General features: G+C 43.3%; 1 protein-coding gene across 7 annotated transcripts in view; it reads left to right on the forward strand.

Moving 5' to 3' along the window:
• Positions 1 to 19,045, forward strand: part of MEF2D (myocyte enhancer factor 2D) — a 415,917-nt gene that overhangs the window by 338,675 nt on the left and 58,197 nt on the right. For all 7 annotated transcript variants that reach the window (XM_085638243.1, XM_085638237.1, XM_085638242.1 and 4 more), the window contains 3 exons: positions 6,849 to 6,986; positions 11,681 to 11,891; positions 15,312 to 15,368. In XM_085638243.1, coding sequence (XP_085494369.1) covers positions 6,849 to 6,986; positions 11,681 to 11,891; positions 15,312 to 15,368 — 406 coding nt within the window. The remainder of the gene's footprint in view (positions 1 to 6,848; positions 6,987 to 11,680; positions 11,892 to 15,311; positions 15,369 to 19,045) is intronic.

The raw sequence follows: 19,045 nt of genomic DNA on the forward strand, positions 1-19,045 counted from the left end.
TGTGTGTCCCGTGACTTTTTAAATGTGGTTCCTGATTTTGCCATCAGTGCCCCTAGGGGAGATGCCTCCGAGACTTGCCAGGCTTTCTGTGGCATTGAGCCGCCATGTGTTGCCCGGCTGCATTCTGCAACAAGTCTAATAATGACTCTAAAGCGCTCTTCTCACCCGTCGGAAGCTGGGTGGGAGAGGTGTAAAGACATCAGAGCTTTGAGAACTTGTAGCTTGTGGCTAACTGGTGAATAGGTAGCCGCGGCCACAGCAAAACTGACTAGGCTAGCATCTAAACAGTTAAAGTGATTATTCAACATGAATGTGGGTCTTAATCCCAAGGGATTGTCGTTGTGGGAAGTGTCAACATATGCACGTGTTTCCTATTGTGACTTTGAGAATGCTAGTCTGTGTTAGTTTGTTAACATCACAGAAGCGGCTAATACTGCTCTGTCCCTGAACATCTAGAGCAGAGCTACCAACTCCAGTCAGCAGTTACCTGAACGGTGTAACAAGAATAGCCTTACTGGTGAACTCAGTGCCTTAGGATGTTCTTGGAAGTTGTCCACTCCTGCAGGATTTGTGCCTTTGGCAAGGTTTGTATGTTTCGCTCATTAGCCGAAGTGTGTTGGCTTGTAATGGGGTGTTTTGGATATTGTGTCCGTTGTGCCATTGATCTCAGGGTGAATGATTTTGGTGTGGGAGAGGTGGAGCTCAGCTCGTCTCTTGAACTGGGCTGGCACATCTCAGTACGGCATCGCGTAGGGTTGGACGCTGGTGGCCAAGACCACTGTGGCACTCGATCAGTTACATAATGGGTGTCATCGCCAGCTTCTTGGAGTGACCCAGCAGCAAATAATGTTTTTACTGTCAGCACTACGACTGCCGTGCTTCTCCTCTGTTTGGCTTAGGAATGTGGACTGATCATTACAGAAAACCATAGCTGGCCAATCGCGAGAACCTCTAGGGCTTTCCAGGGAATTTACTTCATACTGCCATCTTTTTATTGGATGAAAGTTGCTTGATGTGGGGTTCCCAAGAGATACTTTGAGATCCACCATTGGGAGCCATTTCCTTTGTATTGTCTGGCCAGATTTTAGTGCGAAGGCCAGTAGTTGACCAACTATTTCCAAAATCAATTTCCCGCCTGTCCATAATCATGAATTTAAAAACCGAGCAGATACGGTTTCTGTAGAGAAAATGATGTTGTTCGTTGCAGAATTTATAATAACAATAAAATATTTCTTTCATTTGATTTATGTTCTAATGATTGTGTTCGCACAGTGCGCTTTTGTTGAGTCTCGTGTCTATCATTTGCTGTTGTATTAATCAGTGTATTTACAGATGCTAATTGGCAGGCAAACCTCTCAATTTCCCTGCTTGCGTGGGATGGTGTCTCGACTTGGGAGCGCTTTTGCAGTCAGCCCTATCATTTAGGAAATTAGAAGTGTTAATTTTTAAAATCTACTTAATAGAATGCCTTCTGTAAATCAAATAAAGCGTCTGCAATCTACTCTTACTGCGTCTCACTGTCAGTTTATCATCTCAAGTGTTTAAAGGTAATTTGCTGTAGGGATGAGTTTTAAACATCTAGTTAATTTCACGATGGCAGAGGTTGGATTGCCCAGATAGCACATTAACAACGCGGTCGATATATTCTCCGGGGTGGCCTACGTGGGCATTAAAGAGACGCTTCAATTGTGTGACCAGTGCCTACCTCCGAGTTCTTGTTTTTTTTTCCAAATGAAGCTAGGAAAGGTGTATCTTGTTTATTTGTTCCTGACTGGTATTATAAAAGCTCTAATAGGAAAGGTAGAGGTGATCGGTCAGTCAACTAGCTATATGACCAGACATATAATCAGAGTGGTAGATCCTTTGGCTGGGGAGGACCTGGTCAGGAACCCATGAGTGTGAGCAGGTATTGCTTAATTTGTGTGCTCCCAACTCAGTATTTATCCCTCCTAAGTTTCATTATTGAAGTGGGGTTGTCCAACAGCAGAGCGCCAAAAGCACTTGCAACTCCTTGGTCTTGGTTCTACCTCCAAACCACCGCATTCCCGTTGCCTCTTCCTCGGCCCTGCATATTGTCCCCAGACCTTATAACGCCCGCCCCGTTCTAAGTGCAGACAGTGAACTCGCCTGTTAATTTATAATGTTTCTTACGTGCTATAGATGAGGGGCCTGACACTTGATTTTAAGCTGCTGCAACCTAGTAGAGGTTTGTGACAGCTTACCGAGGATAGATTAGGCTTTCATAAATGACACTCAATTTAGTGATGTTGGAAAAGGGGGTAGTGAGTCACAAGACTGTCCAACTGGGCGGTTGAAGGCAACTTTGAGAAACCACGCCCTACCGCTCATCTGCATTTTGTATATGCTGGAGATCATTTTCTAGCTTTTACTCACTTCGTGATCTCTCCGGCAAAAAAATGCATTATCTTTCAGCTTGTCTGTATTGTCACTTTTGAGTGCGCCTAGGAGTATTGGACCGATGGCTGATCATTGTGACGGTCCACTTACAAGGCACACTGGCTGCCTGTCGATTGATCGCTCTGGTTTTGAACTTTGAATATCTGTAAGGTAGTTTCAGAGGTTATATTAACACAACTTTACACAGTGTGTTCGATATCCAGAAATAACTTTTAGGTACTTGGGCAGGCTTGCCTCTCAGAAAGAAACAGTGACACCTGAGCTTTGCTCCCCCTCAATCTTAAAGTGACCGCATTAGAGCAAAGAAGAACTTTTTCAGCATTGAAACAAGATTGGAGACTTTTAATTGAGCGTGACGTCATTTACTAGACCCCCACAAAAGAGCAAGGATTTACTTTTCCGACCCTCCTCCCTTCAGAGAATGCTGTTAAATCAGGGGAGCAATGCTGCAGACATGTTAATAGCCCCCTCTGTTTCTAATGCCGCCTGGAGCCCCACCACAGTAAAGTGAATGGGCCAAAAGGTCCGGTTTCTTGGAATACCCTATTCATTTTCGCTCCTTCTGGATATATTTCTGTGGCTTCCTGCCTGTTCCCAGATCAGAGTAGCCATTGAATTATCCCCACTGCAGGCTTCCATTTCCTTTGCCTCTTCCGCTGCTTTCACGAAGGCCCATTCCCTCTGTCGCTGTTCATCTTGCCTTCTAAGGCACAGTACAGGATATAGTCTGCCTCTGTGGGACACAGCGCCAGCCATCATTTACTCTTACAGGTTTTGGGCACACTGTTAACAGAGCCCAGTGAAGCTGTAAATTGGCTCACAAGGTCACACATTGCAGAAAATAATGGCACTTATTCCTGGGGAAAAGAAAATCTCTGGAGTGCTTTGATGGACATTGTTCATGTTACTGTGGCGCTGCCTGGTGGGGAAAGCGATATGGCGCAGCATGTGAGAAAGACGTCTAAAATCACGCCACCATGTGAGTGCACAAAATACTACATGTCCTAGGGCTTCATGGCATCTTGTAGCACTGTAACGCAGTACTATTTTGGAAGCAAGCCAAGCATCTGTGTTATGTGGTTGTATCGAGAATTTAGAAACAAATGCCAGTGGTTAATACATAGGTATGGAGTCCATTTTGAGAGTACGAAGTCCTAACATCCCAAATTGAAATACTTTGTGGGTGTTGTGTGAACACTTTAACACCTCTTTATACTAATACAGAACTCCATAAGACAGCCAGCACCGCTAACAACCAGCCAAAGATTTAGCTGTGAGATTTGATACAAGGCTTGAACAGTCAGTGGATGGCATCCATTTGGGGAAACTGCATAATTTATTTCACTAGTAACCCATAAGGCGGCAGATACTGCATAGTTGACAATGAGCTGCCAGACCACACAGTGGGTTTCTGGTGGAAAGAAACAGAGGGTGGGTGGGTTGGTGTGATACAGTTGCAGAATCTAATGTTGTTCCTGAGTCAACCAAGTTGAGTAGTTGGGGCGGTGGGATGTGGTAGCAGCGTATTGGATGTGTGAGTAGGTGGGACTGGATTGGTCTCTGGCTGATTGTAATTGTAGCACTGCTCATGCCTTTACCTTGATAGACTCCATCTGCGTTAGTCTGCATACAGCCCACGCTTCAATTTCTGCTCATTGTCCACTGGTGCAGAAGGGCACCTGCTGCGTTCTTGTGATTGCTCGCCACACCACATTGATGTCTTAATTTGACCAGAAGCCTCTTAGGAAGGGCTTTAATTAGCAGAGGTTCCTTAGGGAATAGTGCATGATTGCAACTACATTCAAAGAGTATAGTCCCCTTTAACCCCTTGGTATGTAATGAATGCCCATGAATGCACTGCCACATTGAAATGTCGGCTATGTGCATAAACTGTTCTCCCACACACACAACATTTTTGTTCTCACTAGTCTTGTTTTACATTCTTGTAAAAACCAACTGGGCCATAATTAAAGTTAAGAAAATGGGCAGAGAGCACCCAGCTCTGAAAGACAGCAGGTGGGTCCTGTTGCTTGGTCTTCGACAGGTCCTGGCATGGCGATCTCGGCCACTTCCTTGTGGTGATCTAGTCCTTGACCCCCAAATGTAATGATAGTAAAAGCCCTTTGATCGACCCTCATTAATATCAATAAATATAGGAGACATGTGTAACTTCTTAAGCTAGAGCATATCTAAGTAGTCGTAAAAATAATTGGGATTGTGAGCGCTATTCCTCCACGAAGCCTGTTTCATATCATGTCCTAAGGGATGTTGTAGGAGAAAATGTATTTGTTGTTGACCCACCACTGTTTGATCCCTGAGGTGCATCTTTGTTTTCCTTATTTGTTTGTGAATCAGTGCCGACTTTGGACCAGGCCAGCGTGACGCATTTAAGCACACGTGGAAGCCGTCATACTCACTGTCTCCTCAACTCATAGAAAGTAAACTCCAACTGAACAAACCTGTAAAAGATGCATATCTGTTAGTGCTCAGAGGGGAGCCTTTTGCCTCCTTTGACTATATAAATGATTGCACTCACTTGAGAACATTACTCTATATTTATTGTTGCTAAAAAAATTAGTTCTTTGAAACAGATTCTCTGTAAAGCTGTTCTTGAACATTCTACTCTACTTTATTCTTTCTTTTAAGGCAAAGGGGACCCTGTAGTCCATCTAATAAGTCCTTGTCCATTGCATTGCGCGCCTCAGGACCTCTTAACATTGAATTGCCTCCTTGCAGGTCTTGCATATAACTCTTTTGGAATGTTGACTCTCAGTGTCCGAGCCATAATGTTCAATGTCATCTGTCATTGAATGCACAACAGTGTTCGCGTTCTGTATATAGGTGTATAGAGTCCTGTAGCCCTATGCAGGATTACCAATTAGTCGTCCCTCTGCAACTGCTGCCTGCATTGTTGTCTTGTTATGGGTTCCTGAGGTGAATCCGGGTTTGTGTTGTCGGTCCTCCTAGTCATCCTCCAATGTTTGTTCAAGCGCAGTAAGCTGTCTGATTCAGGAAAGGCATGTTACAAATGTATGCACATTAATGAACACAAATGAATACACATTAATGAACCCTTGCACTAATAGCGTCTGCCTGACAAACCTTCCTACTACTGAAGATGTAATGCCAGAGAAAAAACAGATGAGGCTTCTCAGTATTTTTTATAACAGTGCTTTGTGTTCAGTCAAACCTCTGCTCTCAAAGACATTGGCCTAAGTCCATCCTGGGCACAGACTTCAAGTTATGGAAGAGGGGTGGGAGAGTGTGGAAGAGTGGTGCGAGAGTGTGGAAGAGTGGTGCGAAAGTGTGGAAGAGTGGTGCGAGAGTGTGGAAGAGTGGTGCGAGAGTGTGGAAGAGTGGTGCGAGAGTGTGGAAGAGTGGTGCGAGAGTGTGGAAGAGTGGTGCGAGAGTGGTGCGAGAGTGTGGGAGAGTGGTGCAGATTGACATTGCTCTCCGAGTCCAGGTTTGATGTTACCTTGAAAGAATGCCCGTTTACAAGTGCTTTGTAGGAGGTGGAAATTCAAAATTCTCTCAAGGAGGCTGGAGTTAGGGTGCATTGACCAGCACTGTGATGTCCCTGAAGAGCAGAAATTCTGTTGAATAGTCAGAATCGGAGGTGCTCTCTTTTTTGCAGTCAGGAAGCAGAGTGATCTTGGAGGTATCGTATCCATCAACCGAAAGAGGTGGTTGCGGAGTTGCAAGTGAACCATTCTCCAGATTATTAAGTACAGGTTCAAGAGTGCCAAGAGCCGAGCTAAGAAACAAGTAATGGTTTAAACCACAAGTCTTATGAGGAAAGGGCAACAACGGAGTATGTATATGAGCACCGGAAGTAATGAGGGGGGGGGGGGGGAGTAATAGCGCTTTAGTTTTCTCCAAGGTTTAAAAACTTCAGAACAAAGTGATATTCTTCAATTGCACCATTAGGACTATTGGGCTCGGTCTAAGGTGGAATAGGAAGCAGGGATTCGGGGAGGCCAAGGAGCATTGTTGTCAAATACCATTTTCACATCTCTTGCACTGAATTCATGCTTAAACCTCTCAGAATCAGATGTGGAGAGAGCAGTGTCGAGGCAGACCCATGGTAGCATTATAAGTATATAAGAACAGAGGAAACCCCAGACGTTGTGTTGAGTTATGGTGTGAACAGAAGGAATGGAAAGGGTAATACGCACTGCCACTACAACCCATCCATCAATTTGTATAAATCTTCAATCTGTAAGGTCTATAAAAAGTAGAAATGCAACATGAAAAGAGCCAGGATCTGATACAAATGCCTAACAACCAGAATAATACTCCTTATTTAAACATGCTAGATAAATGAATGGGGTTTGTGAATTGGTGTACACTTTGGCGCACTACGTTTACTGCTTCCACCATGCATCTCCATCAAAGATGCAGACCTGAAAATGTCATGATTGTGATTTCAGACGTTAAGAAAGAAAGGCTTTAACGGTTGTGACAGTCCTGAGCCGGACGGTGATGATTCGATTGACCAGAGCCCCCTCATGGAAGACAAATACCGCAAGGCGAGCGAAGACCTCGACATTCTGTTCAAGCGCTATGGTGTAAGTAAACTTCCTCCAGAAAGTCCTCATTATCTTTCTTTCTTTTGTTCGATTCTTTCCTCTTCTCTTCCTTTCCCCGACCTTTCTTCTCCACCCTTTCTCATATTTGCAACCCAATCCCACTTTCCCAACTTTGATTCTCTATACAATTCCTTCTTCTCCTTTCGTTCTACGCACTTCACCAACCACCCTATGTACCCCAACCCACTTCTCCCACCACTTGCCAATCTCCACCCAATCCTGCCTCCGCGCACCTAACCTCAATCAATCTCAATTTCTCCCTGTAATCTACATACTCAAAATTTCCCATTTCCCCTTATCCATCCAATTGCTCATGCTCCTTCCATTCACTGACTTTCCACTCTCCTCTTCCCCCAAATCCTTTGCCACCATCCCCTAATAATCTCCATTTCTCTCGCATTCTTTGTTTTGTCCACAAATTGCCCTGTTCCTCTGGCAAACTGCCTTAATTCCGAAAAATTCCCTTTCTCTACCGAACCTTTTCGCACTCGAAATCTCTTTTCTCACAACTTCTTCCACGTACAATGCTCTTGCTTCTGTCACCGCCTTCCACTATAATTTCACACTTTCTACTCCAACAACCCCGACTTTGCCAACTACCCCTTTGGCGCCTCTCCTTCCGTTACCCTACCCCATCCAACTTTCCTACCCCTGAACAACAAAGCAGGCGCTGAACAAGAAGCACAGGGAATGCGAGAGCCCAGACGCAGATGAAGTGTTTGCGCTGACACCACAGACGGAGGAGAAATATAAAAAGATTGACGAGGAATTTGATAAAATGATGCAGAATTATAGGCTCACAGTGAGTACCTAGTGGGAGTGAACCTCAGGCTTGCAGGCCAAGGTATATGTTAGTTTGGAAGTGGGAGGTAGAGGTGTGCATGGCTTGCTTTTGAAGCTCTGGGCTGTCCTTCAGTCTGCTTTTGCTAGGAAATAATCCAAGTAGGGAATGGAAGCTTGGAAAGTACCTGGCCTATGAGAAAGGTGTAAAGAATCATGTCCTTGATTTATATTTAAAAGATCCTATCCTGCACTTTAAATGTGCAGGTAATATTAGTCCCTTACAGCCTACTCTATGACTAGCGGTATTCGAGCAGGGCACGTGTTATTAGCTAAGTTAGTAAGGTTACGTCTCTGCAATGCTCCAGTGCTGTTCCTGGGAGATCATTTGTATTTCTCACTAGGACTGGGAAGCTATTGATTAGAACAGGTCCCCGCCCCTGGGGGACTGCAGCGCACTAATAAATTACCGGAACTTTTTAGCAAGACGCCACATCTACAAAGCGGCGGTTACTGCTGGTCCAAGGCTGGCTGGCTAGAGGCGCTAACCAGCATCCAATCAAGAGTGACACCGTTTGAATCGAAAGGACATGTGAAACTTAGCACCGTTTAGGAATTTGATCTTTTGAAACTCAGGATGTGGAATTTGTATAATTTATATGATTCAAACAAAATCTGTTACTTGCATCAAAATGGTGCAAAATCCTGGTGGTCTAGTACAGAATTACTCTATGTAGTAGTTGCTCTATACATAAAACTTTTTCCCACTCTTTTTCTGAAGAGGTTGTGGATCATGAGTCATGAATGTAACACAGGATTGTGTTTTAATGTTCTATAGTTTTGGTAGATGCCTAGTATGTAAGTTGACTGTATCCCGAATAACAGAGTTCTGATAGCTTATGCTCACCCAAACTACTTGGTTCTTGATAGATCACTTTTATGTCCCTCTGCCCACCAGTTCTTTTATCAGCCCCTTGACAGTGGGCAAGAGTCAAACCACTGTTAACGCTATTAGAACCTTCCATGTAGAGCCTCTCTGCTCCACAGCAACAGAGCTAGAAATATCCATTGCTCTTAATGGGAAAGGCAATGTGGTTACAAAAGATTTGGGCTCTAGATAATTCAGTAGGAACTTTTTTAATTTAAGTTTCCTGATGATAAGTAGATCCTTTGCAGCAGAACAGTAAAGGTTTCTGCTAAATGGTCAGGTGATGTACAACACCATCCCATGATATGCGCCTGCTTACCTAGTGAGAAAAGCTCTCTGGGGCAGAGCATGCTGTCGTACTGGAGACTCCACAATCATCCTCTTTGCGGATTTCTGTTGTCACCAGATCTCCTGAACATTCTCAGCATTTGTTTAAGCTCCTCGGCCCAGCCCAGTTACTTTCTGCCAAAGTTGTGTTAAAGCTTCCCTAAAGCATCGCAAGTGAATAAAATCCACGGAGCACGGCTAGCAGCCTGTAAGGGAATTCAGGTATCCCTGTTTGGCCATCAGCTTCAATTGGATGCTTGCGCTCAAAAGCTTATGTTGTAGTAACCTCTAGTCTCAAATCTGAGATTTTCACCTACATGTTTATGGGCCCATTATATATTTGCAGATCTCAGTAGGGCATATGCTAGGCTGCGGTACATGGTCCACAAGGTGCCCCACAATCGTTTGCCTTTGGTTTGGTATCAGATGGTTGACATTGTGCTGAAGGAGAGTACAAACCTGGCTCGCTGTTAGTTTGTTCCAAACTATTGATGGCCCAATGACAAAAATCAATGTATGAATTCCACGACTGCACAGGCACTGCATGGTAACTATACTGAACTCAAGAAGATTAAAGGACAAATCATCTGCTCCGTGGTAGCTATACTGAACTCAAGAAGATTAAAGGACAAATCATCTGCTCCGTGCTGTCCCAAGCACTATCCTAGGGTACCCCACTAAGGAATGAGATTAATTCCTGTCACATTTCCTATTCAGATGCTTACTTAATTTCGATGTACTAGCCCCGGCAGAATCTCCCATAAACATTTTAGTCCAGAAGTGTGAAACACACAGGAACCTTTCTGATGGAGTCACGTGACTCCTGGCGTGAACGCTGACAGGTCTTGGCAAGTTCTCTATAAATCCTGTGACTTCTCATGCTTCTTTGCTTGAACTAGACACCCCTGGCTGTGTAAGTAATAGAACTATTCTCTGCAAACTTTCTCTGCCAGAACACATCGGGGCTGGTGTTTCTCTTGTCTGTACACCAGTTGGCCGCTGTTTAAAAGTCCGTCTCCTGAGTGGGACATTTGCCGTCGTGCATAGGCGGGCTTTACTACCACTGAGTGACTTATTGCAAACGCAGGGCAGCTCCTCGACTAAAATTCATCTGTAACCGTGTTTTCGGAGGGCGGAGTGTTTGTGTGGGTATGAGCCTTTGACATGACTGAGGTGCTCTAACCAGCTTTGTGTGATGACCATCCACTCCTAGACTAACGCAACTCATTTACTGGGACACTAACCACCATCAGACGAGGAGATCTCCTCGTCGACACACACCTGGATTGGATGTGCCTTCAATCCAGCAAATAGAATGCAGAGTTGAAGTTTGTCCATATGGTTTCCCTATTTCCGGCGGTAGAAGATTATTCCGCAATGTGTTCAACAAATGCCTTCATTTTGGTGTATGTTATTTGAAAATAGTGCACACCTGCCTTGTCCACTAGCCCTGGTCTCTTTCTTCGTCTTCTATGTGGGCAAGCCATTTTCCTGTAAGAAGCGCAGGGTTAGCCATCCGTACCTATTATGTTTTCGTACTATGAAGACTTTACTGTGATTAATGTGATAAGTTGGAAAACTGAGTGTTCAAAGACCTTTTAGCACCCTAATCCAGTGGCATGTTTAGATTAGTTGACATAGGAGGGCTGACCCCAAGACAAAATGTGTTTCAAATCTAGAATGGATTCTTAGAGGAAACACACACAGAGTTATCATTTAACGGTCTACGTATGACTTGTTGGCGTTAAGGAAAAGCTTCTGTCCTTTGGTGGGTCTGTGCATCTCGGAGAGTCCTGAGGTAAGTAGGGACAGAAAGTTAACAGCCCTCCTGCCTCTGAAAGAAGTAGCCTTTTAACAGAGAGATGGGGGGTCTTTGCTTAGCTAGCCAGGCAAAGGTGTCAGTGTTATTTGTCCACTGCCACACTTCCATCAGGATCACCTTACAGATTTGCAAGGTATAATACCTTTATACTCATGCACTTTGCGGGAGTCATCCTAGCGACATGAAAGTAATGTTTATATTGCTAAAAATTAATAAACTCCTTGTCTGAAATGGTACCTTTTTACGTGGACAAATATACCCCTACGGGCTAAGCCCATTCTTCTAACAGGCGCACTAAAAGGTCAGCGCGCAGTGAACCTGGGGTTTGTTGCCAAGGGTGTAGAAGCTGTTAAGCTACTTTCCCTTAAAACAAACAAACGTTGTTGTAGCAGGATGAGTAGTTTAATATTAGCGTCTAGTCTGACCTTGCACATGGCTACATGGGTCATACCGAAGAGATTCAAAGTTCACAGCGGTGGTGAGTGCCTTTGACCATAGATTTGCTGGTCCGCTTCTGACTGAAATATGAATCAATTGGAATGAGGTCTAGAGCACCACAGCAGAGAACTGGTGACTTTTAGTGCAGAGAAGATGTTGGGCAGTCCTGAACTCAGAACTCTACAGAATGCTGCCGATGCCCATCTAGGAGGGAGTTCAGGAAGGTTCTCTTTCGGGCGCACAAGAAAAACTTTGTGATAGTTTCTTGAGTCCTTTTCAGGGCTGGTCCGTAAACTCACAATCCGCACCTTGCCCTCTGTAAATCTGTGACAGTGAAATTTGAGGGTTGAACTGTTTCTTCTTTCTTTCTTCTTCCAGTCGACCGTTCCTGCACCCAACTTTGCTATGCCAGTCACAATCCCCGTATCCAGCCAGAACGCTCTACAGTTCAGCAACCCCGGGGGCTCTCTCGTGACACAGTCCCTGATGAACTCGTCGCTGACTGACCCGCGGCTGCTGTCGCCGCAACAGTCACCCATGCAGCGGAACACAGTATCGCCCGGGCTACCGCAGCGGCCAGCGAGTGCCGGTGAGTACCGCCTCATCCTGGAGCACGCAGGGCACCATTCTTTCGCTCTCATACCTAAAACAATTATCCCACGGTATTAATTAGCTACTCTTGATCTCACTCCACCCTACTTTTTTACTTCGCAGTCACGCACGCCTCATTTCCTTCGCCTTCTCACCTTTTTAATCACAGACATGTTGCCAACATTTGCTGACACTGCATGAACTAGGAGAGGAAGTAAAGTTCTCATCTGTCTTAACAGTCACCTGCTTTACTGTTCTCACTTTGAAAGCCAGTTCCGTATATTTTTTCATGATAAATTTAACAATTATTTGTGTGGAAATTAAGAAAGGAGTAAAAGCTAACATTACTGGAAATGCTGCTTTCCTTTACACTGTCTCTGCAAATGCTCCTCCCAGATACATTCAGGGGAAGAATATTCATGTATTTTTTGAGTTCTATAATATCAACAATTGGCAGAACCACCGAAATGGCCAGATTACTCCACGTCACCTAGTTCTCTATGCTCCAGGCCTGGGCATTCCTTTTACAAACCAGAACTTTATGCTCCAGGCCTGGGCATCCTTTTACTAGTTTATTCTAATTTTCTAAATTTGTGAATCAAAACTACAAGTACCACCATCCATTCGATCATTTTAGTGAAGCGCATGCCTGGGATGTTGTATCCTGTGTGACCCAGTCATCTCCTAGCATATAGCATGACCTGGTAGTATTGATGCACGCTATACAGTACTCTTCTCATCAGTTCCTGGAGGGATGGAAGCAGTGTCTTGATGTGTGATGTGTTGGTATGTGTTGCGTACATAGCTGGCACATCATCAAAGCATGCTGTGTGTTATAGGCTGGCTTGGCTGGGTTGATTAGAAAAACTTGCTACTTGAGCAGAACTCAAGATGTACACGTCTTCTTTTTTAAGTAGTATAATACGAGAGACTAATCAAGAATGGAAAATTCATGAAAAAACAAAAATCTCTAAAGGAGCTGAGAGCTGTTTTTTCTTACCAAGAATCTAGATAGTACTAGGTGTAATAATGCTACTTTGTGGATGAATCATAGATAAACTCAATGATTGACCGACACAATGCATTTTGAAGGATTGCAGTTAAATGGCTACTTGTGAAAGGTAAAGGGCACAGAAAATAGTTCAGTATCGTGTATGCACTTTAATCATTTGGTTTTGTAAACAGATGGTGCAGAATTAAGTAATTGGTAACTGTTTACTTGGACTTGCGATCCTAACATAGTGCCTCTGTCAACTACATTATGAACGACTGGCATCCAGAGTGGAGTGTGGCTGCCAGCGCATCCTGCCAGGGTTATTGTGGCCCTCTTAGCAACATCTCTGCTTACCCCAGGAACTCGCCGGGACCGCAGGGACTCTCCATCCCTGGGTTGTGTAGTCGCAGTATCTTTGCCTGACCTCTCCAAGATTAATACCAAAACTTGTCTTTTCAAACTCCCAGGAAGTATAAAAAATACCTCAGCAGAACTACGCACTTCTGACGATGAGCTCCCTTGATGCCCTCAGCCTCTTTTGTAGGGGTACCACATACCACTGCCGGGGCACCAGATTCCCTCCACAGTAGCCAGTGACCTGGGCTTTTAAATAGACTTCTAAGTTGCCTTCGTTCTCCCCCTTGTGTTTCCATCCCCGTTCCTGAAGCGCATCTAGGTGGTGGTGAAGTCTCTTCATTCAAGGGGCCATGTGGTGAATGATGTCACAATAGGTTTTACAGTCCCACCAGACGTCAATAGTTTGATTAAATGATATAGAAACTAAATAAATTGCCATTTCACTTTGGCACATTCAATGCACAGATAAAGTTTCACCCTACATGTCTGTTCATAAACTAAATGATGCAATGTAAGATACCTTAGTCTCATTGAGGAACTTGAAATCTCACCTTATGTGCCGCTTGCTGCACTTGGCCTCACACGTGCATCCAGTTCGTCTTTTGGTATCAGGTGTAGTTTCACAATATTGCCCTAGGTTTTTTTATCCATGAAGCTTTGATGTTTAGAGATTAAGCGAGTGAAATAGCACTTCAACAATCTGAAATATGGAGAAATATTTCACTGCGGGAGCAGAATTTGCAAAGTTGTCTTTTGCTTACTTTATAATTTTTTAAAGAAACTGTGCTAAAATCCAAAAGTTTAAAAAAAAAAATGCTGGTGAATATTTAGCAAACAGGAAGTTGTGGAAGAAAAACTGAAAAAAGCTTTTTTAATAGCAGCATTTAACAGCAAAAGGCTTTTTATCGGAAAAAAATATCTAGCAGTATTTTTGTTGCAGGTAATTAAATCTAGTTTGCAATGAATTGTAAATTCTACAAACTTTGGAAGCTTGTGAATTTGTAAAGTTTGTTGCTTCCACTGGACTTTGCTGGCATAATTATCATTGTTACTCCATCGCTTGAGAGTGGTTAATGCTTAATGCTAAATCTATCAACTCCACCTAATAGATTTTTGATTACTTATGTGTAAATGTTGCACATGTTTCTAAATATATCTGCAATAAAGATTTGTTAAATATACCTAGTTATGGCAGCTTTATCAAGAAAACGTGTAGCCCACCTGCAAAAAACATAGGTTAAACCGGTATGTTGAAAGCATGTAGTTTCTTATGTAGCAGCAGCACAGCATGGTTTAATTGTGACAACATTCCTCAGTGAAGTGAGTGAAAGAATACAGTGGTGAGGTGGCACATTTATGAAAAAAACAGTCATCCTTTCTTGTAACAGCATGTAGCCAGCTAAATTTTTGGTCCTTGTATGAAGTTTGTATATGGTTATGGTCTTATTGAACCCCTTGTGGTAAGATGACGTTTCGACCATAATGTGTTAATCCATGGGTCGTCATCAGGATTGTGAGGACATTTATGTGCAGCTGAGGATAGCCTATATAGAAGGGTCCCTTGAAGCACTCAGAATCTGGAATATTCACCGCCGAAAGTAGAAATATCCTCCAGTACGGTTTTGAATCCAACACTGGAACATCTGTATTTCTCATTAAGGAAGCCACGGTAAGGTTACCCCAGTAAAACAGGCTGTGAAAGCAACTCCCTAAATTTTAACAAAATGTTGTCACACCTAACACAATCACACAAAAGAAGCTTTCCTAATTAACCTGCTTAATAAAAACTATGAATACCAGACTCTAGAGATAATTTAAATCTAATCTTTGTCACATTGCTATCAATATTTTTTGAGGATTAATTAGATTTTGTTTTGGTTTGATCTTGCAGGTATTGCTCCTATGTGAATAAAGATTGCGTTTGAAGGATTTGTTTTAAAAATGTGTTTTATTTTAACAGTGTCGTGAAGGCAAGCAGTTTTTTTGTTTTGTTTATGGACTGATGTATGTGCGCTGTAGAAGTACCACGTATCCTCACTTAAGCATGTTTTTTCCCTCCATGCGTAGGTGCAATGCTCGGCGGAGACTTGAACAACTCCAATGGAGCCTGCCCAAGTCCACTGGGTGAGTACAAGTGCAAGAAAAAATGTCTTTTGAAATCTGTAAGGAAACTGTCAATCCCTATCTTGATGCTAAATAACGGTTTCTCCGTTTTGTGTAAACAAGAATTATATTTTTCATCTTGAGTATTGAGATGGTCCCAGGACATATCCACATATCTAATTGCATTGACTCTTTACAGTGTGACCCAGTAATACACGTCCATATACGAATTGAGGTCTCTAATTTCCCTGATAAAGGTCTTTGTTATTCCGGCTTGCCGGTTCTGACATATTGGTAATATTTTCACATGTTATCCTGTCATTACATCTAATTCATTTTCAGTCTGTGTCTCACTAAAAATAAGTCAATGCAAAACAAACTTGGGACTGTATCTGCAGATTTAACTCACCGACAGCACCGTTACGGATATGGTAATAGTTTGGTTTACTATGAGGCTTACATTTAGGTTAAGGAAATTTAGGGAACAGAGTTTGGATTGAGGTTAGAACTAGATTTAATGGTGAATTGTGAATCAAGGTTAGCTTTAAGGAAGGGTTTTGCTTTCGTTTTGTTAATTATATTTTTATTTTTAGACTTCATGTCAGTGTAGTTGTTGGTGTTTGGTGTTAAGGTTCAGGAAAGTAAAGAAAGAAGAACTCTGTATAGTTTATTTAAACAGTTTGGAAAAATGGACATGGAAGCCCTCATGCTAACAGTAATTCTATATTATTTGCATATATGATGTGCAATATACGTGAAATTACTTTGAATTTCAATTAAATGTACTTTGATTAAATTACATAAATATTAATATTTGGACGCAAGAACAGTGGGGTGTGCATTCGTGGTCTAATGGGAAGAACTTGCACATCTCTTTATTTGCTGTTGAAAAAAGCGCGATTAATTTGAGTGTTCTACACATAGTTGGATAAGTGACAACATAGTGGAGACTGCACAAACATAGTGACTATATGCGATGCTTGGAAGAGACTGGAGGGGAAATTACAAGAGGCAGGTGAGCTTTTGTGCAAGCTGGTAAGAGACAGATTACATAAAGACTTCTGCCTTCAGAAACAGCAATAAATCCCCTCGCTCCTCCCGCCATACCCCACCCTCCCCAAGCAGTAAAATTCGAGCTTTGGTGCTTTCTCAAAGTAATCCTGTTGTGCCAGGAAAGAAGTGGAAAAGGGGTTCTGCAGGTGGATATACATTGCCCTGCTAGATGGAAATAGCTTATTCTTTCCATCCACAGAGAAAATGACTTGTTGCCACTCCCCCCAAAAGTGTTCGGGTCTCTGGGATACCCCCGTTCTGGCCTGAGACCAGCTGATCCTCTCTAGATGTACTGCGCAAACTTAGATCAACAAAAAGGTTTGTCTTAATGTGCGCTGGGTGTGCCCTCATAGTGGTGGCTTTATAATAGTGCATTGTTATGAGCAGCTGGTGGTGTGAGCGAGCCAGATCTGACTTTCATGGCAATGATCGCATGGCTGTTGGCGCCCTCCACCCACAGTGAAGCGCAAGAGCTCTCATTGGTGGAGCTTCTCCCTGGAAGTGAGTAGCCATCTACCGCTGCAAACTATTTTCTTGTCTTTATGCAACCATTATTGTGGCCTACAGCAAGAATAGTATATTTAAGAATATACATGTTTCTGGGTGACATTTGGCTGATTCTGCCCCAGGCCAGCCCTGGAAAGAAGTCATGGCCTGCTCAGGACATACACTTGGGTTAGTGGGGGAGTGACATGTGCCATTTACTGCCCACAACATTCTGAGAACTGTTTCTGCCTTGACCTTTCTTATTGGTGTAGGTCAGATGGGAAGTAGGTTTGATGAATTAATTCACATTTCAACACCTACCCTGTGATCTTGGCCAAGTGATCACAGATCTGTAAGAGAATGTTGGTCTTTCCGTTCTTCCAGTAGTGCACCACCCTTCTCGCAGGGTTCTATTTCCTCCTTTAATGTTTTATGATAATGATTCCACCAGTCCCCACTGTGGACTGAAGCCATGGAAGGACTTAATTTCAAAGCACCTTTGGGTTCACTGGTCGTGGTTTCTGCATTCATCCTTCTTTTGAGTTTGAGTAGGTCTTTCAAAGTTTTGTGTCCTGTGAAACTCAAGCTTGGCTTGTGGTAAGAAGGGCCGTCTTCTAGGATCGGAGAGGGTGAGGGACCTGTAAAGAGAACAACAGAGGGCCTGAGAAATGTAGTAGAAGAGGCGTGTGGAAGAGATCACTTACCCACGCTGTCCACACGCAGAACTTAACCTCTCGCATCATACATTTTACTTTGCTTGTGGCGTGTCGCTTTCCTCTGTTTTTTTCCGAGTCTAGCACAGACTATAGCGATATCTGTCTGGACAACCACGTTTCCCAAAACCTTTATTATAAAAATACATATGTGAAGGTCCTTTTGGTCTCCCCTCTTCATCCAATGGTCTCTTCCTTTTGCTTCCTCCCTTGATAGCATTAGCTAATGGCCTGACCCACATTTCCATTGGCTCTCTACTCTGAGAGTGACGCCGAAAAGGAGTGCACTTCATTAACTAACATAAAAAGCTTTTCAAGGCCAGGCCTGTTAGCAGTTTTTCTTATGTGTTGAACTATTTTGAATAATGTAGTCTGCAAAAGGAAAACCTCTCACTATTAAAAAAAAAATTCTTTCACTAAAATGATAATTAAAGACGAAGAGAAATATCTGATGCAAGGACTCATTTGAAGTGATAAATTAATTGTTTGTGCAGAGGGAGACATAATGTCCCGAGTTATATTACTGGTTTCGCAGTTTCAGGTCAGGCTGGTGCTGGGCGCATAGCTAGAGATTTACTTTCCAGTTCTCCACAGTTTTTTCTCTCAAATCTTAAACCCCACTTCCTCAGCAGATGTGGACAAGATGTGTGGCCACATCTGGCAGGGAAGAATAGCCGCAGTGATTCGTGTTCCCGCTCGCTGTGGCACAGCGTGGCGGAGAAGGCATGTCCAGAGAGAGGCAGTCATGAGACTGGCACTAAATGATTCGAAGGAACTTCAGGGAGGCATGAAGATGGTTAGGAGGACATCCTGCCCGGATTTGGCATCTCCTTGGCCAAGGTTAGTAGGTAAAGACACGATATGACTTATGGAAATGCAGGTCTCACAAAGGGAGGGGGGTGAGAGTTGGGAGACAAGTTCAACCACAGGAAAGCGAAGGTATTCTCTCTGTGTGACGGCTCGGCCTTCTGGCCTGTTCCTAAAATCGTCATATATAACTATATATCACTCGGGTGCATTTACTCCCTTTCAGTTTACCATCTTGGTAACCCATTACTGCTTTACTGCGACTGTTTGTATTCTCGAGATACCACTATTGTTTTTATCTCTTTTTCGGTGTAGTGGAATGTCACAGTTTAGTGGAATGTCACAGTGTACCCAGTGCTTCGTTTGAGCCGGTTGTTTCCTGTGCTCTGCGCCCACCCTAATTGCCTTAGTTGTCAACACTGGCACTTATGAAAGCTGCCACATGGTGGCGCTGTTTGTGCAATTAAAAGATGAGCAGAACAGTTTAATAATTCAGCGTATATTAGAAAGACCATTTACACGTTAATGAGGCTTTTGTTGTGTTTTCACCCCTTCTTACAGCCACTCTGCCTATGGCTGGAAGACTTAGCCCCCCCTGAAATCTTTTCCAGCCCCCCCCCCCCGAAATTTGGCTCTAGT

Source organism: Triturus cristatus, chromosome 12 (assembly GCF_964204655.1).
Source record: "Triturus cristatus chromosome 12, aTriCri1.1, whole genome shotgun sequence".
Classification (NCBI taxonomy): Eukaryota; Metazoa; Chordata; class Amphibia; order Caudata; family Salamandridae; genus Triturus; species Triturus cristatus.